Here is a 25,057-nt window from a genome sequence, read left to right as displayed (position 1 = left end):
AAACTTGTCATGGTTAATAAGAACTCCACTTTTTCGTATCCTGCCCTAGGTCTTTCCTTCTCTGCCTGACCTCTACCCCAATCCACTCAACCTTGAAGACATTTTTTCTGCTGTGTTCCTCCCTTCTCCACCCCCATACCCGGCCGTTGAAGGCAGAGAGATGGGTGCTCCAAGATCTGTCTCCCCCACGGGCTCAAACCCCCTGGAGGCTTCCAGCGTGGTGTTTCCATTCTGTATCCCGCTCATTGCGACATCTCTAGATCATCCTGGTTGGTCTCCTTGGTTCTTCCTGATCCAGTCTTCGGTTTACTGCCCTGCCCTAGCCATCCAGCTGCTGACCCCTCACAGACAGTTTCCCAAACGAGGTTCTCCTTTCTTTGTAGCTTTCACCTCATTTAGGTCAAATAAGAACTTCTGGGAGAATACCCTGAATCTTGTCTTGCGGTTCAACTTCTGAGTTCTTAAATTCAAATAGCATCTATTTTTTATTGCAAGCCACTCTCATTTGGTGTGCTTTATGGATTTTACTGAAATGTTAGCTGCTCTTTCTAAAACAAACTTCTCTCTCCCCCTTTTATATCCTAGCCCAACTGGGGTCTTGCACTGTGTATACTTTTTAATGAAAAATTTTTAAAATGTGATTTCAAGTAGAACCATAGAAAAGAAGAATTTCTTAACTATTACATTTGAGTTTAAATCATAAGTGTGTATGCCTGCATCTTTGTGTTAGATCTGAATGACTAGGTCACTGTCCTTCGTGTAGAAACTTAACCTAGCATGCCTCCAGTTTCACTTCCTATTTCAGTTTGTTTATAATGGAACAAGCACTTAAACGTCCACGCGGGGCAGGACGAGAGGCCAGGCAAGCTAAATTTGCTACCTGTGTCACTGACAACCCATACTGAACTGTGAGTTAAGTCCTGGCCATTCCACTTCTGATCCAGCCTCCTGCTAGAACACCTAGGAGAGCAGTGGAGGATGGCCCAGCGTTTGAGCCTCTGCCTCGATGGAGTTCCAGGCTCTTGGCTTCACCCTGGCTGAGCCCTGGCTATTGTGGGCATTTAGAGTCAACCAACAGATAGAAGATACCTCTCTTTCTCTCTCTCTCCCACTCTTCCTCTCTTTTCTTTCTTTTTTTAATACGTTTTTTTTTTTTTTATTCCAAAGTCTGATTTACAGAAAGAAAGAGAGACAGAAAGATCTTCCATCCACTGGTCCACTCCCCAGGTGGCCGGAGCTGAGCTGATCTGAAGCCAGGAGCCAGGAGCTTCTTCCAGGTCTCCCGTGCGGGTGCAGGGTCCCAAGGCTTCGGGCCGTCCTCAGCTGCTTTCCCAGGCCACAAGCAGGGAGCTGGAAGTGGAGCAGCTGCTGCATGAAAGGCAAGGACTTCAGCTACTAGGCTACCGTACCGGGCCCCTTGCTGCTTTTTTCCTTCCCTCTCTCCTCCTCTCCCTTCTCCCTTTCAAATAAAAAAGTTATTAAATAAATAAAGCTGCATGTAAATAATCTGTATTCAGAAACCTTTTGAATCATAATGAGTCTTTCCCAAGCTTTTTTAATTTTAGTAACTCAGTTTAAAGTGTTTGGATCGGAGCTAGCACCATGGCATAGTAGGCTGAGCTTCCAGCTATGACATTGGGGTGCAGGTTCAAGTCCCGGCTGCTCCACTTTGTCTAGCTCTCTGCTTATAGCCTGGGAAAACAGCAAAAGATGGCTTTAATCCTTGAGCCCCTGTACCACGTGGGAGACCTGGAAGAGGCTCCTGGCTTCAGATCAGCTCAGCTCTGGCCATAGCAGTCATCTGGGGAGTAAACCAGCAGATGGAAGATTCTTTTTCTGTCTCGCCTTCTTTTTATAACTGTATAACTTCTCTCTATAAAAATGAAATCTTTATAAAATTACTATAACTTAAAAAAAGTATTTGTGAGATATTTTTACCTATCTCAGAAACAGCTGATGTCTCATTTTGCATATATTGAATTAGCTAAGTTTTTAAATCACAATAAAATAAATACAGCAGTAGTAACCAGTAGTACGGCTTTGGAACAAAAGCCATTGCCCTTGATTAGTGCATAACTCAAAGGGAGATGAGAATATGTTATTAAGTTTGGCTGCCAGCCTTAAATGTAAGCTAGCACTAATTTTGTTTCTCATTAGAGAGACATCAATGATTGTGTAGACAGTTGAAATGGCCATTTTTTAGGTCTTCCCTAGCTGCAACATACGTGTCTTCCCGGAACACTGCCTCAGCTCTCCTTATTTTCCCGAATGATAGAAAACCACTTAGGGACCCTGTCCAGGTCTTCTACCTTCCTAGACCTGGTGACCTGACTTCACCCTGCCACCACTGCGCTGGCTTTGCCCTTGCCCGAGGCAGCCGTCTGTTCCTGTTGCTGGATTCCAGACTTCCGTCTCCCCTGACAACTCGCCAGCCTTGGGTTCTCTCCTGCGCCCCTCCTTCTTTCCCCGCTTGCTTTCACAGCTTCCTGGAATCGCCTTGGCCTGTTTTCCTCTGACCTCAGTGATTGTATCAAGGTTAGAGTCTAAGGGTTTTTCTCCTCTCTCCTCTGCAAACTCTTTGGGCCAGTTCAGTTGCTCCTGTGAGTATAGTTACTAATATATTTTTTTAAAGATTTATTTTCTTTTCATTTGAAAGGCTGAGTTACACAGAGAGAAAAATAATCTTCCAGTTAATTCCTGAAGCCAGTAGCAAGGAGCTTCTCCAGGTCTCCCATATGGGTACAAAGGTCCAAGGCTTTGGGCCATCCCTTGCTGCTTTCCCAGGCCACAAGCAGGGAGCCAGACCAGAAGTGGCGCAGCCGGGACTGGAACAGACACATGCCTGGAACTGCAGCACCACAGGCAGGGGCTTAACATACTATGCCACAGCACTGGCTTCCCAAGTAGAGTTGGTATTTAATGTTAGTGAATTTCACTTGCATGTGCATAGCTGCTTCAGACTTGGCGTGTCCAAAACTGAGTTTCTGTTTTTTTCCCCACGGAACCTACTCTTTCTGTATTCTACAAGCAGCGCCACCATCCATCTGTGTCCAAGACAGACACCGGGGCATGATCCTTGAGTCTCAGGCTCCCCCCATGTGTGTTCAGTACCATGCCAGATGGATTCTGCCTCCTGAATGCCTTGTATTTTTTTTTTTCTTTTTCATTCTTGTTCATTTATTTGAAAGACAATGAGACAGAGCTCTGCAGGCTGTTGGTTCGCTCCCCAGGCAGAGAGCTAGGCCAGGCAGAAGCCAAGAACCTGAAATTCTGCCCACAACTCCTAGGAGAGATAGGGACCCAAGTACGTGAGCCACCATCCCCGGCTGCCTCCCAAAATGCATAGTAACAGGAAGCTGAAATGAGGACCAGACTTGGGATACAAGGCACTTTACCTGTAAGTCACCACAGTCCTTCCTGTTTCTTAATTTAACGTATTTTAATCACATGTCCCATTTACAGTAAGAGTGTCCTTCTAGAATGATCTTTTACATATCTCTCAACCCGGTAGATTTTGATTTCTCTGCAGTACAGCCATTTCTCACCCGATTAGAACTTGCAGTGGCTCTCCTGTGGTCTTGAGAATACGGTGGAGCGCTTCCTAACCGTCAGGGCTGTTCATCCGCTAGGCCCTCCATGTCTAAGCCTTCTTCGATGCAGACTTCAGGTTTGGGGTAACTCCCACACGTTGTTCGGATTCTTGCTGCTGGGGTTGTTGACAGCCCCAGCCTGGGACAGCAGCCTGGGTGCCCTTTGCTCTGGTCTCCCCTGTCTGGGCACACATCTCCGGGCAGCGTTCTTATCCTGTTATCCATTTGCCACACATAGGAATGAACTTGAGAAAGTATATATATAGCTAGTATATGGAAAAGATTAAAAAAGAAAATATTCCTGGTTTAACACCTAACTTTGTTTTACTAAACTATATAATTATGAAACAGGTCGGTGTCTGTAAGGTATGACTTTTATTAAAGCTATGACTGTGCTACAACTAGAAAATACTGCTACAAGAGCATTTCATTTTGTGTATATGTATTCACCTGCAAGGATTGGCATTTTTTTGTTTTTGGTTTTTCAAAAGGCTCTTTTTCATTTTCAGTGTGTGTTTGTGCCTTGACTTTAGTTGAAACCCCTAACGTCACTCTTCTTTGACTCTTTTTAGGGTTGGTGGTTGCAGAGTTTTACTCAGAATGACGTTGGGGAGAGGCGTGATGACACCTCTGCGGGCGGTTTCCTCCTGTGCTGCGGTCGGCAGAAATGTTTTAAGATGGGATCTCACGCCAGAGCAGATTAAGACAAGGACCGAAGAGCTTATCGTGCAGACCAAGCAGGTGTACGATGCTGTCGGGATGCTGGATGTGCAGGAAGTCACCTACGAGAACTGCCTGCAGGTGCTGGCGGATGTGGAGGTGAAGTACATAGGTGGGTAGGAGGCCAGAGCATGCTCCTCTCTGCTTTTGCTGGCGTTAAAAGCCATCGGGCGCTTCCTGTTTTGACAGTCAGTTTTCTAAGAGTTTGATTTTTACATCAGGGGTAATTCATTGCTTAGAATTAAATGAATTAAGATGCTAACTTTTGTTATTTGACAAAGACACTGTAAAGTGTACGCTTACGTGGTAGGGCTTTCTGGTGGGCATTTTAGTCATATGTAAGTTCTTCTCCTGGCTTATTTATTGCACAGTGGTGGCATTTATTTTAAGGAAATAATCAGACAGAGAAGACTGCCGCATTCTTACAGCAGAGACTGAGAAACAATCCCAAAGTGTCAGCCAATAAAATGGCTCAATAATTTATGAAATATCCATCATCTACAATAGTATCCAACTGTCAAATCATGTTTAAGACCAGCATTTAGTGAGAAAAAGATGCAAGAAGAAAACCGGAAGGAAAGGAATATATTTTATTTTATTTTATGATTGAGTTTCATAGACTCTGGGATTTTCCTGACCCCTTCACTAAATCCCCTCCCCCCACGGATCCCCCATGCTGTTACAGTAGTATAGCCCTTCACAAACAGTTCGAAGCCCATCATTCTGCTAATTCAGTGTATCCTGATGTTGCATGAAAAGCCATAAAACAAAATCAACAACAGGAGGAAAAATAGGAAATTTACAACAACATGAAATTAAATAATACGGCGCTAAATGACCATATTTTTTCTTGAAGAAAACGATGCTACTCTATGACCTATGAGTAAAGAAATTAATCAGAAAAATATTTTTTGAAGAAATGAAAATAAAAACAAAAATTTCAAAACCCATGAGATTTAGCAACAACGAAAGGGTGATTGATCTTATATTTTACAGGAAGGATACCTTGTGTCAGAGAGGTTGTGTGATATTTGTCCTTTTGGGATGGACTTATTTCACTGAACATAATGGTCTCTAATTGGAACCATTTGCAAATGGTAGAATTACTTCTTCTTAATGGCTGTATATTATTAGTTCTTTTTAATGGCTGAATAGTATTCCATGGAGTAGATGTAGCAGTTTCTTTATCCACTCCTCTTTGGACAGGCAGCTGGGTTATTTCCATGTCTTTGCTATTGTAGATTGTACTGCTGTAAGTATAGAATTATAGATCCCTTTCTCTTATGCAGCTTTCATTTCCTTCGGATGTATGCCCAGGAGTGGGAGAGCTGGCGTACATGGCAGATCAGTTCTCCGTTCTCATAGCACTCTCCATATTGACCTCCACAGTGGTTGTACTAGCCTACTTTCCCACCAACAGTGAAGCAGAGTACCTTTCTCCCCACATCCACACCAGCAGGTGTTGTTAGTGGAGTTCTGAATGTAGGCCAGTCTCACTGGAGTTAGGTGGAACCTCAATGTGGTTTTCATTTGTATTTCCGTGACAGCTAGGGCGCCTGAGCCATTTGAATTTGTTCTTTTGAAAAGTATCTATTTGTTTTCTTCATTCATTTCTTTTCTCTTCTTTTTTTTAAAGATTTATTTATTTTTATTGGAAAATCAGATATGCAGAGAGGAGGAGAGACGGAAAGGAAGATCTTGCATCTGCTGGTTCACTCTCCAAGTGGCCGCAGTGGTTGGAGCTGAGCTGATCCAAAGCCAGGAGCCAGGAGCCTCTTCCTGGTCTCCCATGTGGATGCAGGGTCCCAAGGCTTTGGGCCATCCTCGACTGCTTTCCCAGGCCACAAGCAAGGAGCTGGATGAGAAACAGGGTCGCTGGGATTAGAACCAACACCCATATGGGATCCCAGCGACTGAAAGGCGAAGACTTCAGCCACTAGACTACGGCACTGGGCCCTCGCTCATTTCTTCACAGGGTTGTTTGTTTTGCTGTCCCTAAGTTTCTGAAGTTCTTTGTAAATCCTGGATATTAGTCCCCTATCAGTTGTGTAGAGTGCAAACATTGTCTCCCATTCTGTTGGTGGCTTCTTCGCTTTGTGGATTGTCTGCTTTGCTATACAGAAGCTTCGCAGCTTGATGTAGTCCCATTGGTTTATTTGGCTTTGAGTGCCTGTACTTTTGGCGTCTTTTCTAAGAAGTCTTTCCCAATTCCTATATCCTGGAGGAGAGTACTTCCTATATTTTCCTCTAATAGTTTTTGCAAATTTAGCTCCTTGATCCATTTAGAGCTGAGTTTTGTATAATGTGACACGTGCAGGTCTTACTTCTTACTTCTGCAGGCTGCTGTCCAGCTGTCCCAACAGCGTGTGTTGAAGAGACCAGGCTTTTCTCCTGGGTTATTTTCAGTTTTCTTGTCAGAGATTAGTTGGCTGTACATGTATGGGCACCATTCTGGTGTTTCTATTCTGTTCCATTGATCGTCTCTGTCTCTGTGCCAGTACCGGACTGCTTTGACGGCCACTAGCCTCTAGTATGTCTTGAGGTCTGGGATTGAATACATTTTAATAATAACGGTTATGTTAGGATTGTGTGGAGCAGAGTGAGGAACGTCTGGCCCAAGGACCACACAGGGCCCGCAGTATCGTTCAGTCGGGCCTTGCTAAGGCAGCTGCAGGTGAGACTAGAATTAGAATAAATGTATAGCAAGCTAATGTTTCAATTGTTGATTTTCTGTGGCCGGTGAAGAAGATTTCCTACCCTAGTCTAGAAAAGTAGAACCAATTGGATATTCATGTGTGTACACTAATATCATGCCTATCTGTATGCATGCATTTCAAAATGTTTTGCAACAAAGTAAGCTTATCGTTTAATCCCATCTTCATATAATCCATACATAAGATACCCTGGTGGATGTGTGTGTGCAGGACCAGGAAGGCGAACAGGGCACTCTGCTTCCCCTGGGAAGGCCAGTCAGCTGGAGCCAGGAGAGCAGTGGTCAGCTGGAACCTGGAGGCGGTGTGCTGGAGTCTGCTGCCTCCTCCTGCTCTGCTCAGGCCCTCCACGGATCAAGTGGCCTCACCCATATTACACAAGGCAATCTGCTTTACTTCAAGTTCATGAATGCAAAGGTTAATCTCATCAAAGCACTCCCTTCCAGAGACAGTAAGCTATTGCATGGGAGACTGTCTCTACCTCTCACGTTAACTTAAAAAAAAAAACAAACTCAAAGGGAAAATGGAAATTTAACCATCACAATAGTTAAAATCTTATTTTTACTTGAATTGCAGAGTTACAGAAAGAGGGAGGAAACTCCTCCATGCACTGGTTCACTCCCCAAATGGCTGCAGTGACCAGAGAGCTGAGCCACTTGGAAGCCAGGAGCCAGGAGCTTCTCCAGGTCTCCCACATTGGTGTAGGGATCCAAGGACTTGACCCATCCTTTGCTGCTTTCCCAGGCCATAAACAGAGAATTGGACAGGAAGTAGGACAGCTGACTGGAGCCAGCACCCATATGGGATACTGGGGCCTAGCTGTAAGCTTAGCCTACTAGGCATGGTACCAGCCCCACAATTAATTTTTATTTTCCTTTTAGGGATTTTTCCATTTTCCATGTCTCCTACGTTGTTAGGCTTTTTGAGTCATGAAGCATGAAGATTCACACAGTTACTTCGAACCAAATATTTAAGAATAAGCAACCCTGTCTTTTTTAGATTTATTTATTTTTATTGCAAGGTCAGATATACACAAAGGAGGAGAGACAGAGAGGAAGATCTTCTGTCCACTGGTTCACTCCCCAAGTGACTGCAACAGCTGGAACTGAGCCAATCTGAAGCCAGGAGCCAGGAACTTCTTCCTGGTTTCCCACGTGAGTGCAAGAACCCAAGGCTTTGAACCATCCTCCACTGCCCTCCCAGGCCACAAGCAAGGGAGCTGGATGTAAAGCAGGGCTGCTGGGACTAGAACCAGCACCCATGGGATCCCAGCACATTCAAGGAGAGGACTTTAGCTGCTAGGCCACCGCAAAGGACCCAACAACCCTGACTTTGTATCCAGGCTATGTATGAACATAAAATAAACACAAAACTGGACAACATAAGCATGTGTATGCACACTGACCGGAATCCAACACAGCCCTAGGGACCTATTATCTCTGCCCCCACGGGCCCCATCAGCAGGTTTTCTTGACCCTTTGTACTGGCAGAAACTTGATGGTTTTCTCTGCTCTTTGCATTTGTCTTCGTTTCTACCACTGTTGCAAATGGCTTCATTTTCCTTAGTAGCCACTGAATCTTTGTAGAGCTCTTGGGTTTAAACTCCTGAACAAAAGGGTCTGTTGGATCTCATTGGAAAGGTCCCACTTGGGCCTGGCGCCATGGTCTAGCGGCTAAAGTCCTCACCTTGAACGCCCCGGGATCCCATATGGGCGCCGGTTCTAATTCCAGCAGCTCCACTTCCCATCCAGCTCCCTGCTTGTGGCCTGGGAAAGCAATTGAGCATGGCCCAAAGCCTTGGGACCCTGCACCTGTGTGGGAGGCCCAGAAGAAGCTCCTGGCTCCTGGCTTCAGATTGGCTAAGCTACAGCCATTGCGGTCACTTGAGGAATGAATCATCGGACGGAAGATCTTCCTCTCTGTCTCTCCTCCTCGCTGTATATCTGGCTTTCCAATAAAAATAAATAAATCTTAAAAAACAAACCAAAAGGGGCTTGGCAGCGTGGCCTGGTGGCTAGGGTCCTCGCCTTGATCCCATGTGGCCGCTGGTTCTAATCCCGGCAGCTCCACTTCCTCTCTGTCTCTCCTCCTCTCAGTATATCTGACTTTGTAATAAAAATAATAATAAAAAAAAAAAAAAAAAAAAAAAAAAAAAAAACCAAAAAAAAGATTTTTACTTTGGGGAACAGGTTGGTTGAATAGTTGGTGGTTTCTTTCTTCCTTCCTTTTTAAGATTTATTCATTTTTGTTGGAAAGGCAGATTAGAGAAGGAGAAACAGAAATAAAGATCCTCCATCCACTGACTCATTCGCCAAGTGGGTGCAGCGGCCGGTGTTGCGCCAATGTAAGCCAGGAGCCATGAGCCCCTTCCGGGTCTCCCACACAGGTGCAGAGTCCCAAGGCTTTGGGCCGTCCTCGACTGCTTTCCCATGCCACATGCAGGGAGCTGGATGGGAAGTGGAGCAGCCGGGACAGAAAACAGCGCCCATATAGGATCCTGACAGACGCAAGGCAAGGACTTTGGCCCCTGAGTCATTGCGCCAGGCACCTTTCTTCTTTTATTTCTAAGATTGACTATTTACCTTAAAGACAGAAGTAGAGAGAGTAAGCCTCTTTTTTTTATTTTTTATAGTTTTAATAAGTTTTGTTGATTTTATAGTTAAGGATGCATGCTCGTGTGGACCACTGATTAGGGTGAGGAGGGTGAGGAATGTAGGAAAGTAGGTAAGAACTCCTTTTGTTCATGTATCTGGGAAAATGGGGAGAGGGACGCTCCCGGCAGCCCCCTTGGATGGGGTACAGGTACCCGATATCCCAAGGTCCCTAGTGTGGAGCATATTCTGAGGGCACTGCTAAGGTGGTGTTCCCAGTTCTGAAATGCTATTGTCTTTATTGCTCCAAGGATGAGAAAATCCTACTAAGGTTCGTTGGCTGACACAGTCAACCTTAGAGTCAATTTACGCAGAGACTTGCTGTCAAAGCTTGGCCAGGAAAGCTGTCCAGTTTGTTCTGCACTCCATGGTACTAGTTGCCCCTCCACGGGCCTCAGTGATGGATGTCATGTCCCCCAAGACTCATCTGGGCATGCAGTCCACTGCACAGGCTTCAGCACCCGAGGAAACCCAGTCCTGACATATGCACTCCACGGTCAGAGCACAGATCCTATGATTCCCCTCGTAGATGGAGTTTTGAGGCCTGTCATCCAGACCCTGTCTGCTGACATGCCCACATCTTAAAAAAAAAATAGCCACTGTGTTGGCACACTGGTGTAGTTAACACAAATTTGGCAATAACCAGACCCAGAATGCCCACCAGCTATTAGCTGCTTTTCTCTCAGCAACTCAGCACTGGCCTAGGTACAATCAACCTAGACAGCTGGCTACAGCTGGGGTGACAGGGAGCCCAAATGGGCGCAGTGGTTGGATCCGGACCAGGCCCAAACCAGGGGAGCAGGACTCCATGTACATGTTGCATGGTTCTACTTCCGCTATAGTTTCTAGTTTGACAGCAAAAAAGTCTGACTCCAAATCTTGTGACAATATAAGGAAGGAAATAGTTTTCTGCATTATTGTTTGTTTGGAAATATTATTCTACTATTAAGCCCCTGCATTTGATGCCACTCATTTAAATTCTGAGCAATTTTAATTCTGCTTACTATTTTTGAGGTCATTTTAGGTAAATAGGAAATGTAACTGTATGGTTAACCATATCACTTAAATGCTATATTATTGAATGGTAGACCTTCTGTTCTATTCTTTCCTTAACCAGCAGATATAATATTATATACTAAATTAAATCAATACGATTAATTTGATTTAAGAAGAAATAGTTTGTCTTTATTTTTAAAAGGCGGAGATACAATGAGAAGAAAGAAAAGAGATACTCCCATGCATGCACTGGTACACTCGCCCAAGGCCTGCTTGGGCTGCTGTGTGAACTCAGTGCAGCCATCCCTGTCTCCCGGGGTCTGCGTTAGCAGGAGGCTGGAGTCAGAGCTGCAGCTGGGTGCTGCACCCAGGCATTCTGACAGGGGAGGCTGGTGTCTCAGCCAGCAACTTCACCACTAGACCAAAGGCCTTCTCTAATATTATTTTCAAAAAAAAAAAATTATATATATATATATATATATACACACACATTGTAATGCTGGCATTGTGGCACAGTGGATAAAACTACCATCTGCAACACCAACATTCTGTGTAGGCTCTGGCTGGTGTTCTGGCTACTCCGCCTTCAATCCAGCTTTCTGCTAATGCCTGGGAAAAGCAGCAGACCATGACTCAGGTGTCTGGGCTCCTGCCCTCCCCATGGGAGACAAAGTTCCTAGCTTTAGCCTTACGCAGCCTCAGCCATTGTGGCGGCCATCTGGAGAGTGAACCCGTGAATGGAAGATTTTCTCTCTCCCTCCATAATTCTGACTTGCAAATAACACATGAATCTTCATAAATAAATAAATACACATACACACACACACATTGTGAGGGGCAAGTGTTTGGTACAGCATGTAAGAGAGTTTGGGATACCTACAACCCACTAAGGAATGCCTGATTTGAGTCTTGATTTGAGTCCACTTCCAATCCATCTTCTTGCTAGTTGGCATCCTATCCTAGGAGGCAGAGGTTATGACCCAGGTCGTGTGTCACTGCCACCCACGTGAGCTCTAGGTTGGCTTCCGGGCTCCTGGCTTTGGCCTGGCCCAGTCTGAGCTGTTGCTAGCACTTTGGGGATACACGATTGAATACAAGATCTCTGTCTGTCTGTATCCTTCTGTGTCTCTCTACGTTTCATATAAATGAAAAAGAAATTAATTTCATGAAATTTCTAAAATAAAAGATGCACATCTTGGAGTAATTCTGGTATTTCTGGCAGTTTTATACAGTTGTGTTTGTTAGTGTTTTTTTTTTTTTTTAAAAGATTTTATTTCGGTTCACAGTGCCTTTTTTATTTTTAAAGATTATTTATTTATATTATTTATTTATTTATATTAAAAGCAAAACATCACGCTGTCAGGCCCAAGTGCGTGTTTCTTAAACATCTTGCGGTTCTGCCAGTCCCACGCTTACAGGCTGTGATCCAGCTCCATGCTAGGCCCGCTCCTCTGGGGTCTAGCCTTCTGGGCACAGCACCCTGTGTCCTGGCCCTGGGTACCAGCAGCCTCTCACTGTCTTGTTCACTGACAAGATCTTCAGATGCTTCTAGAAGCTGTCTTTATCTCCTACTTTCCAGGTTACCTATTATACCCTAAAAAAACATGCTTTGATCAGTGCTCAGTTCACATCCTTCTTGTTCATAACCATGCTGACTCGAACAGCCAAGGTCTGCATTAGAAGCTGATTTCTGGAAAGCCTTAGAAACCTTTACAGACAATCCGAAACCCTTACGTGGGTGGAGTCTGTCACCTGGGCGAGAGCTTTCTGCTTCCTGATTTGACAAGAGCTTTGATATTCATGGTTTTTCTTCTCTCCACAGTGGAAAGAACCATGCTAGACTTTCCTCAGCACGTGTCTCCTGACAGAGACGTGCGGGCAGCAAGTACAGAAGCTGACAAGAGACTTTCCCGCTTCGATATTGAGATGAGCATGAGAGCAGATGTGTTTCAGAGAATCGCTCACTTACAGGTAAATGTTGTTGGAAATCCCTTGAAAGTGAAAAAAATAAACTCTGAAACACAAAAACTAAAAACTGTTGGCCAACCATAGAAAGTATTTGAATTTCCTGGTTTTTTTTTTTTCCAATGATTATATTTATGTTTACTTAAATGGGAGAGTTAGAGAGGGAAGAAGGGAAAAAGAGAAAGATCTTCTCTTTTCTAATTCACTCTCAAAATGGCCTCAACAGCTGGGGCCGGGCCAGGAGGAGGCCTGGGACTCCATCAGGGTGTCTTGGCAGCGGGGAGCCAAGCCCTTAGCCATCCTCTGCAGCTCACTGGCAGCAGCTGGATGGTAAGTGAGGCAGCCAGGCCTGCAGCTGGCACTTACGTAGAAGGATGGCATCGAGGGATCTCTTTCTTGTAAAGAAAAAAAAAATTTTTTTTTCTTTATTTATTTGAAAGAGGTACAAAGAGAGGAAGGGAGAGACCCGCACAGAGAATTTCTAAATTCTCGTTTGAAACATTGATGTTTTGTCTTAGCTGATTATTAGGGATACTATCAATAAATCAAAGATGTGTGTCTTTAGATTTCCCTGACACGCTTGACAATTTTGAGCATATTTTGGACTTAGAAACTGCTGCCTGTCCTTCGGAAGAGACGCCACAGGAGCTGGGGGGACACTGGCTCACTCGCCAGCTTTATACATCTGGTTGAGCTGAGTCATTTCAGGGCTTCTTCAATCAAAGGTAGTTTCAGATTTGGTTCCATCAGTTTTCTTCTTTCCAGTGGAATATTTAACTCTCCTGCACACGGGTTATTGTGTTGACATTTTTAGGGGTTTTATGATGTCTGTTAAGATATGGAAATACAAGTTAAACAAAAAAGTTGTGTTCATGTTGGCACTGAGGCACAGCAGGAGAAGCCAGTTACCTTGAAATCTTCCCTGAGAAGTACTTCTGTTGATGTAACCAATATTTCATAAATTTCAGAATTGTAAGTATTATTTTCTGGTAGAGCTGGGCACAAATGGTAAATTTGTTTTCATGTATTTCTAAAGGACCAAAGTACATATAATCCAATTAGTCTGTTTGCTTTTCTCTAAAATGCTAGAATAGGCCAGACGTATCACATAAAGCCTTCACTCGGGAACACAAACAGGATCTTGAACTAACACAAAGTCATCAATTTAAGACATGTTCTGCTAAAATGAGGGTGCTCTAGCTAGCATCATATTCCCAGGATACCACCAGTGTGGGCAGTAATGAAATATATTATCCAAATTAAATATAAAATGTGATTTCGTGTCTGTATTTTTCACTTAGGGTTAATAAGTAGGAAGGTAAAATTACCGTGCTTTTCTTGGCTCTTGGAAGGGTCAGTGGCTTATTGACCTGCCGTGTTAACCTGAAGATGTAGGGGCCAGAGCGAGGGGCGATCATTTTATGTCCCTTTACAGTTTCTGCTGGGCAGTTCTGACTTGAGCTCTCCCCTGTGGATTTCAGGCAGAGGCGGCTAGAATGGAAGCAGGCGGGAGCCTACCACACAGCTGTTTCTTTACCCAAGCCTCAGGGCGCATCCATATCAGCCCAGGATGCCAGGAGCAAAATAGCACAGGCTGGAGGGTAGAGGGTGGGTGCGGTCAGTGACACAAGCTCACTGTCTCCCAGCGGGGGAGGCTGGTAGTCCCAGGGGAGAGTGCCCGGCAGCGTGGTTGGGTTATGACAAGAGCTGGGTTCCTGGCATGCGCCCCATCCCCTCTTGCCTTCTTGTGTATTGTGGGTAGGGATGGGAGGTAGGCCCTGGCAGATGGCTTGCATAAAGGATGATGCATCCAACTCAAGTAGGAAACCAGTTAGTGAAAGCTAACCCAGTTAAACCTCTGGTAGTTGGTTCTGGAACATGAGCTATCCATTTGGGAAAAGAATAAAATAAAATTGGCTGCCATCCTGAAAAACAAACTGGAAAACAATTCCTAATGGATTAGTCTTCCTTCCCCCTCACCGCTTTAAGGTTTGTTTTATTTATTTGAAAGGCAAACTTAGAGAGAGAATCTTCCAACCACTGGTTCATTTTCCAAATGGTTGCAACGGCCAGGTCTCTCTGCAAGGCCAAAGCCAGGAGAGAGGAGCTTCTTGCAGTCTCCCATGTGGGCGCAGGGGCCCAAGCGTTTGGGCCATCTCCTGTCCTTTCCCAGGCCATTAGGGAGTTGGACTGGCAGCGGAGTAGCTGGGACTCCAACCTGTGCCTATGGGATGCCAGTGTTATATGCTGCTGCCTTACCCACTATTTCATGAAAACAACTAATTAATCTTTTTTTCTTCTTTTTTTTTCTTTTTCATGATGCAATTCCATAGGCTCGGGGATTTCCCCTTCCACAGTTCCCATTTCTCCTCCCCGCACTGTTTTCCCCTCTGTTATTACAAAAGTATACTCCTTCATAACAGTCAGAAGCCCATCATTCTGCTTACAGACAATGGTAGAGAGTCCAGCATCCTGTTGTCAAAATATATTGAACAGTTTCATTGCAAGTCCATCTTTTATTTGGGAATATAGATGCACTCTGCAATGTATCTTCACTTCTTGGCATGCTAATCTCCACTGTGCAGTTTCTCTAGATGGATATATGTATATACCTGTTTGCATATGTATTTATTGGTCATGTATTTTGCATAAAGGTTGCCTCATACCAGAAAGAACATATGATATTTGTCCTTTTTGGATTCGCTTATTTCACTGAACATAATGGTCTCTAGTTGGAACCAATTGTTACAAATGTTAGAATTCCACTCTTTGTAAAAAGTGTCTGAGTCGAGTTCCACAGAGTAGATTTACCACAGTTGCTTTATGCAGTCGTCTTTTGGTGGGCATCTGGGTTATTTTCATGTCTTCACTGTTGTAGATTGTGCTGCTGTGAATATGGGAGTACAGGTCACTTTCTCATACTCATATTTCATTTCCTTCGGATATATTCCCAGAAGTGGGATAGCTGGGTAAAATGGTAGTTCAATTTTCAGTTGTCTTAGCACTCCTAAAGTAGTCTAAATTAAAAGTTTATGTGTGGGAAAATACCTTGATGAGATACGGGAAGCGATTATTTCTGAAACAAGGTACTAGAAGTGCTATGAAATGAAAGGCTAATGGATATGGATATGTTGAAATAAAGAACTTCTATTCATAAAGAAAATGAAGAGAGATTTGCAAAATAAAAGTAGTCACATTGTGCGATATGAAGTTACAACAATCAATGAAAATAATGAAAGGTTTCAATAGAAAAATGGGCAATGAAACAAAGAAATAATTCAGAATAAACGCAAGTGACAAAGAACGGTACCCAGAGCTGTTAAACCTCATTAGCAATGGGGTAACATGATTACCACAGTAAATTACTCTTTTTCTCATGGAAGTTTGCAGAAATTAAGAAATATAGAGATGCTAAGTTTCTTTGTGAATATAGATGAACAGGTATATGAAAGTATTGTTAGTAGAATTGATTTACAAGGAGCATAACTAATTTGGAGAAAATCTTAACATCATACAGTTGAAACTAAAGTTTTTTACAACATAGCTTGTCTTCCCTGCCTCCTGCTAGTATTTACCTAGAGATATTTTGCATCAGTGCTCAAATGAGGTTGGCAAATTTTCTTTTTTTTTTTTGAAGTTGGCAAATTTTCATAGCAACATTATGATAACAAAACACTGAACCAACCACGAAAGGAAATGGATCAATAAGTTATGGTACATTTATTCAATGGAATCTTTTATCTTGTTGAAATAAACTACAGCAATTTGGAGCAACATGGGTAATGAAAGAAACAAATTATGAATGCTTCAGACAGCACTGTATTATTTTGGAAAGCTGAGAAAGAAACAAAACTAAGACTAGAAAAATGCTAGTCACAAAATTCAGAAATGATCTTCCACTGCAGTCAGTTGCTACCCAGGGAAATGCAAGTGTCACGAATGTTCTGTCTGTAGGTTGAAGGGCAAGATAGGATTTGTGCTCGTTACTTGCCTAGTTATCCTCACTGGTAGATACTGTCAAAGTTTGTAACTTAAGTGCATCCTTATTTATACCAAAAGAAAAAGCAATACAAATAAGGATGTCAGTATCATAGCTTTCAAAAGCCAGCAGTTCGAGCCACGGGTCTTGATATTTTCCAGTTCTCAGCAAAGCTTCTCAGTGGCTGACTAAGAAAAATCAGCCAAAATCACAGGGGTTTTCATGCATACTCTTTTCAGCCAAATCGGAGAGAAAACGTTTTTGTGTTAAAACGATCCAGGCATATTTTATTCTTGTGGCCTGCTAAGCAAAGAATGGACAAGAGAAATTTATTTATAAAATAGTGCCTGAGGGCCCGGCGTGGTAGCCTAGCGGCTAAAGTCCTCGCCTTGCACGCGCCAGGATCCCATATGGGCACCGGTTCTAATCCCACTTCCCATCCGGCTCCCTGATTGTGGCCTGGGAAAGGAGTCTAGGACAGCCCAAGGCCTTGGGACCCTGCCTGCACCTGTGTGGGAGACCCAGAACAAATCCCTGGCTCCTGGCTTCAATTTGACTCAGCTCCTGCTGTTGCACCACTTAGGGAGTGAATCTTCAGAAGGAAGATCTTCCTCTCTGTCTCTCCTCCTCTCTGTATATCTGAATTTCCTATAAGAATAAATAAATCTTTAAAAAAAAATAGTGGCTGAAGTGTATAAGCTAAGTTTGGGAAATGCAATGACTGTTGTACTGTTATCTGTTTTTTCAGAGCTGCAGTCTTTGATCTGCCTGTCCATTTTAGCCGATCAGTGACTTGCATGCAAAGTTTTCATTTTACAGTGAAGAGAGCGTGGGATTAAGTATGAGTACTTTTAAGCATCACGTGATCTGTCGTGCTCACCCAGTCATCAGAGATCCAGTTCCAAGTTCAAATGCCAAACCAGGACTTTAAAGACTACGGCAGAAAAACTGCTCTGCCCAAAATTCATTTCCAGTTCTCCTTACTTGCCATGCCTTCTTAAATTTGTGATGTGTAAATCTAGTTATTCCTCATGAGCAATACCATAGCAGCTTCTAACTTTGGCTCCAAAAGAAGCAGGGATCCAGGCGTCAAGGATCAACTTGCTTGCCTCAGTCCCTCCATTGGCCAGGTGTCCTTCTGTGCAGACACGCCCCTCTTTCCGCACACAATTCGTGATAATGAAGTCACTTCTTAGCATGTCTTGTATCTCTTCAACTGACTTGAAGTTTCTCAAGGATATTCAATTTCATTTTCCCAGTGTGTGGCACAAATTGAGGGTCAGTAAATGTTTGTTGAATGCAACTGAACTCGCCTGGGTTGAAGTGTGTCTTCTGCAGTGTGGTGCCCCCTTGGTGGGCTGCCCCGCCTGATGCACACCACGGCAGTGAGCCCTGTGGCGGGGTCCTGCATCCGCCGGTGGGACACGGGCTTCGTGCTTCCCGCCAACCCAGGAGAATAAGCAGCTACTTTCGCCAAAATACAACAGAAACCTAATGATACCTGTCCTGAATTGGAGGGAAAAAAATACAAAAGAAAGCAGAAACTAAGCTGTTTATAACAGCGAAATAAGTTGTTTCATTTCACATTGGAAATAGGTGCCAGTAACATGTGCTAGTATCTTGCAACATTTCCTTCATACATTCAAAATTTGCAGCTCCATTTCTTCAATGGTGTTCAGAGAAATCTACTATGTCAGTCTTTTGGCCACATTACTATTTCTATTTATATACAAGGCATGTGCAACACAGAAAATTCCACTGAAATTATTTACATATTTTTCACAACTGGAAATATAAAGGTCTTTTGAAAAAAAAAGGGCAGAGTCTTGAGACAGAAGGTTTTGGGATGGGCTTGGGGAAAATGAAGAACATTTTTTATTTTTTTCTTGTGAAACTTTAAAGAATGGTTATGAATTAAGGATAGGAATGCAGTAGAATGTGACGCCGAGAGAAGCCGTGGACCGAGAGCTCGGAGGATTCCTTCCCTGACATTGTAGCGTTAGTTAGCTGTGGGATCTTGGCAAAGTTATGCAGCTTTGTTTTCTTGTCTGTCGAATGAGTGCTGCAGGAGGAAGTTAGGGGGCCCTTCAAGCCTGTCACCGCGGACATAAAATAAGAGCTGCTCTGTCAGATGGCGTACGTGTAAAAATCACTGTAGGGAGCTGCATCCCTTCTCTAAACAGCAGAAACATCTCCCAGAGTTGTCTGGGCCAAAGTCAAGGAGAAAAATTCTTGTTCAGGAAGGAAGGTGCCGCTGTAGCGAGAACAATCTAGAAGTCATTCTGACCTTGCTTGGGGATGATAAGGGAGACGGTGACTGTGATCAGCTCTGGGTCAGAAATGCACTTAGGAGGAGCGTCTGAAAGTGCCTTCCTTCTAGAAAGCCCTCTGGAGGGCTAGGGTCTCACCCGCTGCCGGCAAGAGGGCTCTGCTCTTGACGGAGTCAGGTTTCTGTTGGGTGTCATTTGTTGCGTTAAGTTCAATATTTCAGTATAGTTTATTAGTCACATTTGCATCTAGTCTAACTTCAGGGCTGATTTTTCTCGGAATGTAAGGACACCTATTGGTACCTACGTTACCTATTTTTGAAGTAATTTCAGTGTAAACCATGAACTTTTTTTTTTCAAAGATTCTTTTTTTTTTTTTTTTTTATTATAGCCAGATATACAGAGAGGAGGAGAGACAGAGAGGAAGATCCTCTGTCCGATGATTCACTCCCCAAGTGAGCCGCAACGGACCGATGCGCGCTGATCCGAAGCTGGGAACCTGGAACCTCTTCCGGGTCTCCCACGCGGGTGCAGGGTCCCAAAGCTTTGGGCCGTCCTCAACTGCTTTCCCAGGCAACAAGCAGGGAGCTGGATGGGAAGTGGAGCTGCCGGGATTAGAACCGGCGACCATATAGGATCCTGGGGCTTTCAAGGTGAGGACTGTAGCCGCTAGGCCACGCCGCCGGGCCCTAAACCATGAACTTTTTTTTTTTTTTTTTTTAAAGATTTATTCATTTTATTATAGCCAGATATACACAGAGGAGGAGAGACAGAGAGGAAGATCTTCCGTCCGATGATTCACTCCCCAAGTGAGCCGCAACGGACCGATGCGCGCCCATCCGAAGCCGGGAACCAAGAACCAGGAACCTCTTCCGGGTCTCCCACGCGGGTGCAGGGTCCCAATGCATTGGGCCGTCCTCAACTGCTTTCCCAGGCCACAAGCAGGGAGCTGGATGGGAAGTGGAGCTGCCGGGATTAGAACCGGCGCCCATATGGGATCCCGGGGCTTTCAAGGCGAGGACTTTAGCCGCTAGACCACGCCGCCGGGCCCTAAACCATGAACTTTTGAGGTGACCATCCTGAGTGTACTTCCAGGCTGATCAACCTAGTATGGGAGGCCCCACCCCCACCCGGCCCCCGACTCCAGCACAGTAGGGAATGGGGTTTACATTAGCCTCCAGCTCATGGTGAGGAGCTTCTGGCCTTAGCGCCAAGTGGGCCCAGGAACTCAACCAAGTGCCCAGCTTCTCACTGGCTCGCGTCCCAGCCGGGGGACCTGTGCTCTGCCTCTCAGCCTGCGCACCTTGGCACTCACCAGGCCCTTCCCACCAGGGATTCTCCCAGCCTCCCAGCCTGCAGCGTTGGACTGTCTGGAGACTCCTGTTGCCATGCCTCACACTCCAGCACAGACATCCTGGCGCTGTGAATGCCAAGCTACATCAACCTGAGTTAAGCACATCCGCTAGAGTCCTGTGGTGTGTACTGCTGGCCGTCCCCTGGAGGAAGCAGCCCACAGCCCAGGTCTCTCCCTGGCCGTTTTGGTTTCTTCCCCATTGCAGGCACCTGCTGCTGGGACGCCCGTCTGTGCCAATGCCAGTTAGGGAGGGTTCCAATTCCAGGCATGCCAGCACACTTACAAACTCTCCAAGGATACAACAGAAGGTTATGGAAAAAAAGAGTCGATCTGTTGTGTTCCCCACTGAGGATAAACTCAGAGGAAGTGATGAGTAATGTAGGCACAGGTGCTTTAGTTCTGTGACACTCAGTTATTTACTGGTAGGCAAATGGGGCTGGCTGGCTCTGTACAAACTTCCCTTCCCTCTCCACCCCCATGAAAGTGCACTTTGCCTGCTGCAGCCCGAAAGGGAGAGGTGATGGAATTATGGCAACATGACCTGTGCACTGCCTTTTTGAAATACCATCTCTAAAACCTGCTAAAACTGCACTGAGTTGCTTAATTAAGAATGAACAGCCCATGTCTTCCATATGGAAGCAGTGTCCAACCAATGGGAGGTCCCTAAGACTCTAGTCACAGAAATCCCTCACTAACTTTTTTTTTAAAGATTTATTTATTTTTATTGGAAAGTCAGCTATACAGAGAGAGAGAGAGAGAGAGAGAGAGAGAGCAAGGTCTTCCATCCGATGATTCACTCCCCAAGTGGCACAACAGCAGGAGCTGAGTCAGATTGAAGCCAGGAGCCAGGAGCTTCTTCCAGGTCTCCCATGCAGGTCTCCCACGTGGGTGCAGGATCCCAAGGCTTTAAGTCATCCTCGACTGCTTTCCCAGGCCACAGGCAGTCAGCTGGATGGGAAGCAGGGCTACCAGGATTAGAACCAGCGCCCATATGGGATCCTGGTGCATGCAAAGTGAGGACTTTAGCTGCTAGGCTACCACACTAGGCCTCCCTCACTGACTTTTAACCAAAGCAAGCCCATCGCACCTGCTGTGGCCAGAGTCCGTTTCCTCCTCGAGACCGTGAACTGACCAGCCACGCACAGGTACCACGTGTATCAGGCCGTCTGTTCTGGAAAAGCATCTGTTGTTTTTCTCACCTTGTTGTGGCTGAGGGAATTTTCCGTTCTCCTCCAGGGCCCTCTGTTCTTCGGAGCGAGTGTTATTTGTGTTGCTGCATACAGATTCTGGTTCACTGTCCAGCTTCCCTCCTCTCTGCGGCGCTGATTCATTTTCCCCAGATACTTGTTCATGTGCAGCTTGCTGTAGTCCCTTGATCTCTGTTGCCAACTGACAGAAAGGCATTTTTGAAGCGTTGGCAGCCTTCCGCTGGGGTGTTAGCCAGCTGTCCTTATTTGGCGTATTGGCAGAAGAGTCCCAGTGTGCATTTGTGTAAAATGTACCCCATTCTTTCTGTTCCTGCCTCTCAAGTGGAACGAGGTTAGCAAATGATAGAAAATTAAATCCAGGTGACTTGTGATAAGAAACCTGTTCTGTGAAAAAGAACGCTCAGCCATGAAGAATTCTCGGAGTGAGATGATGCAGCTGTTTCTGTTATCACACTTCTAAGAGGCGCAGGCACCCTAGTTCCGAATGCAAGGCAAGGCAATTCTGGTTAGCTTTGGATTTGTGTAAATTTTCTCTTTTCAACAAGTAGAAACTCACTAAGGCATGAAGAAATTGGGTCTTCCAAAGGACCTGTCTCATAATCACCCGTGTGCTTCCTAGCCCGACAAAGATGATGGATAAATTTGCTTTGGCCTCATCATTTATAACTTACCCGTGTGCTGCTGCGACTTGAATGGCTTTCGTGCTGTTTGATTTCAGGAAACCTGTGATCTGGAAAAGCTAAAGCCTGAAGCCAGACGATACTTGGAAAAGTCAATTAAAATGGGAAAACGGAATGGGCTCCATCTTCCAGCAGAAATACAGAACGTGAGTTTGTGTTTCTTGAAATAAAGCAAAATGCTTCAAACAGCAAAACACAGGCAAGCAGAGGGATTGCAAGAAGAGACAACGTCCACTTACGAGGGATTTGCTGTTCATTTTTGGTATTTGCTTTTAAGTTTGGCAACTCTTGATTAATTTCCTGGTGACAGACACATAACTGATAAGTCAGTCGTTTTTCCCTCTCGTCCAAGTCTTGTTCCACGCGTGGTAGGCATATTTTTCTTGATCTGTTGTGCGTTCTCCAAGACCTCGTTCCAGGTCTCAGCAGTTGATTTGTATTCTTGTTCCTTTGATCACACAGAGATAGGGCACTGGTAATAAAATCCTTATTGATGGCGAGCTTTAAACTGGCCCTTTGGAATGGAACATTCTCAGATTAATGTGTGCGCCTTAAAGGAAGAGGGATTGGCTGCTGGAAAAAGGCCCTCAAAAGGTTTCCTTTCATCTGTTGCTGGTTAAGTCTTCCAAGGTCAGAAATAAACTTGGCTATGGAATTACCCTCGTTCTCTTTGGACAGGAAATACAATCCATGTTTTATTTCCAGGTCATTCTTCTAGGAAGCAGACCTGGAAATGAGTTTGAAAAAACCCTGAGGAAAAACAAAAAGAAATCATGGGCCTGGAACAACAGCTCACGGGCTAAATCCTTAGCCTGTAATTGCCCAAATCCCGTGTGGGCACTGGTTCCTGTCCCGGCAGCTCCACTTCCCATCCAGCTCCCTGCTTGTGGCCTGGGAAGGCAGTGGAGGACGGCCCAAGATCTTGGCACCCTGTACCAATGTGGGAGACCTGGAAAAAGCTTCTAGCTTCTGGCTTTGGATTCGCTCAACTGCAGCCATTGTAGCCATTTGGGGAGTGAACCAGCGGATGGAAGATCTTTTTCTCTGTCTCTCCTTCTCTCTGTAAATCGTCTTTTCCAATAAAAATAAACTCAAAAGAAAGAAAACGAGTCCTGTCCAAGTGGTGTCAGCACAGCGGATATAGCTGTTGGCACCACTGGGACATGGGTGCCTTTTGCCCATGGATGTACCCTTTGATTGCCTTATATTTCTTTCAGCCTGGTGATGGGCTACTGAATTTGTTCTTCCTGAACTTCTACTTACTTTGTGTGCACTATGTGTGCACTTTTGCTATATCTCCTTCATCTAGTCAGTTCTAACTTTAAAACCACTTTGTAGCACAGCACCAGGCTTTGCCACGGGTGGATCCACACACAGTCACACGTGGACGTGACAGAGCACTGCGCAGAATACTTCATGGCGCACATCCCTAAGAAAAAGACTCCCTGAGGGTCACATGAAAATTGGCTCTTGTGAGACTTACTTGAGTGATGGTGAAAAGATGAATTTATTATTAGTAATGTGTTTGTATATTCATTTCAGGAAATCAAATCAATGAAGAAAAGAATGAGCGAGCTGTGCATTGACTTCAACAAAAACCTGAATGAGGACGATACCTTCCTTGTATTTTCCAAGGCTGAGCTTGGTAAAATTGTGTTATTTTTCGAGATTAAATCATGTCATTTAGGCAACTGGTGTCACCTTCACTTTTCAAATACAAATCTTGAAGTTCAAAGAATTCTTTAAAAAAAAAAAAATCAGCACCCAGTCCCTCCACCCTTTCTGCGGAAAAGACAACCAAACTGGTCAAAATTAGGTTTTAGACTAACAAGAGTATATGCTATTATTAGAGACAGGAAATTCCTTCCCCACCCTTCCCCCCATCATCCTTCTAGGTAACTCATGCCAGTGTTTAGCAGCCTCTGAATTTTTTTTCCTACTTTACAGTGACCCCGCCCCCCCACATCATGGTTGAGCCCAGCCTCCTCTCTGTTCTGGGTCGTACTTGGCTCAACATTATCTGCTCTCTCTCCCAACAGCATCTGCCTAAGTGCACTTATGCCTATTCATGTCTTGAATTACCATCTTCTGAGCCACCTGGCCCCTAACAGCCATGCTCCTTCCAACAGCATCCAAACGGTGTTAAAAGGATTGTCATTATTTTACTTGAATTTCAATTGCTCCATAAAATTTTCCTAGAGTTACTCAGTGGCACCATGCCAATGCTAAATAAACCTATAATGAGTGGAAAATTAATGTCAGGAAAAATGATTTTTTGCAGGTGCTCTTCCTGATGATTTCATTGACAGTTTAGAAAAGACAGATGATGACAAGTATAAAATTACCTTAAAATATCCACACTATTTTCCTGTCATGAAGAAATGTTGTGTTCCTGAAACCAGAAGGAGGATGGAAATGGCTTTCAATACAAGATGCAAAGAGGTAATATTGTAAATATTTATCTTTTGTTTTGTTTGCAGGGGGAGATTTTAATGAGAAGGCTTGGTGTGTTTATCAGCGTTGAGGTAGGATCTTAGACTGATAATCCCATTTATGAGTGTAGGGCACGTGCTAACTCCTCAGACCTACAAGGCTCGCAGCTTCTCTGTTCCCTGGCAACCTGTTTGTCACAGGCTGAGCTGTTGAATCAAATAAACTAGACAGTGTAATTCTTTTCCAAGTCAACATGCCAGGTCTGGGAAGGCATCTTCCCCTCCTCCTCATGTGACTTCTGAGGTCATTCCTTGGCCTGAGCATTTCTTAGCTCTTGGGAAGTGGGCAGCAAAGAGTAGGGCAATGGCAAGTCCATTGGCCCAAGATGCGTTATCTAACTATATCTAAGAGCAGCCAGGAGCCCTGGGAAATGCACTCTTTAGTCGGCAACCAATTGTTCAACTTAGGAGGTTGTATTCAAGAATTAAAAAGGAATTCTCACA

General features: G+C 44.6%; 1 protein-coding gene across 1 annotated transcript in view; it reads left to right on the top strand.

Moving 5' to 3' along the window:
• NLN (neurolysin) overlaps positions 1 to 25,057 on the top strand; it is an 85,378-nt gene that overhangs the window by 25,207 nt on the left and 35,114 nt on the right. Inside the window, exons 2-6 of the mRNA XM_058680067.1 lie at positions 4,163 to 4,422; positions 12,491 to 12,639; positions 22,160 to 22,267; positions 23,664 to 23,766; positions 24,403 to 24,563. Of these exons, the coding sequence (XP_058536050.1) occupies positions 4,163 to 4,422; positions 12,491 to 12,639; positions 22,160 to 22,267; positions 23,664 to 23,766; positions 24,403 to 24,563 (781 nt within the window). The remainder of the gene's footprint in view (positions 1 to 4,162; positions 4,423 to 12,490; positions 12,640 to 22,159; positions 22,268 to 23,663; positions 23,767 to 24,402; positions 24,564 to 25,057) is intronic.

The sequence above is a fragment of the Ochotona princeps genome, chromosome 23, assembly GCF_030435755.1.
Source record: "Ochotona princeps isolate mOchPri1 chromosome 23, mOchPri1.hap1, whole genome shotgun sequence".
In the NCBI taxonomy this organism is placed as follows: domain Eukaryota; kingdom Metazoa; phylum Chordata; class Mammalia; order Lagomorpha; family Ochotonidae; genus Ochotona; species Ochotona princeps.
Note: the sequence above shows the minus strand (reverse complement) of the source record. Positions and strands in the feature narration are given on the sequence as shown.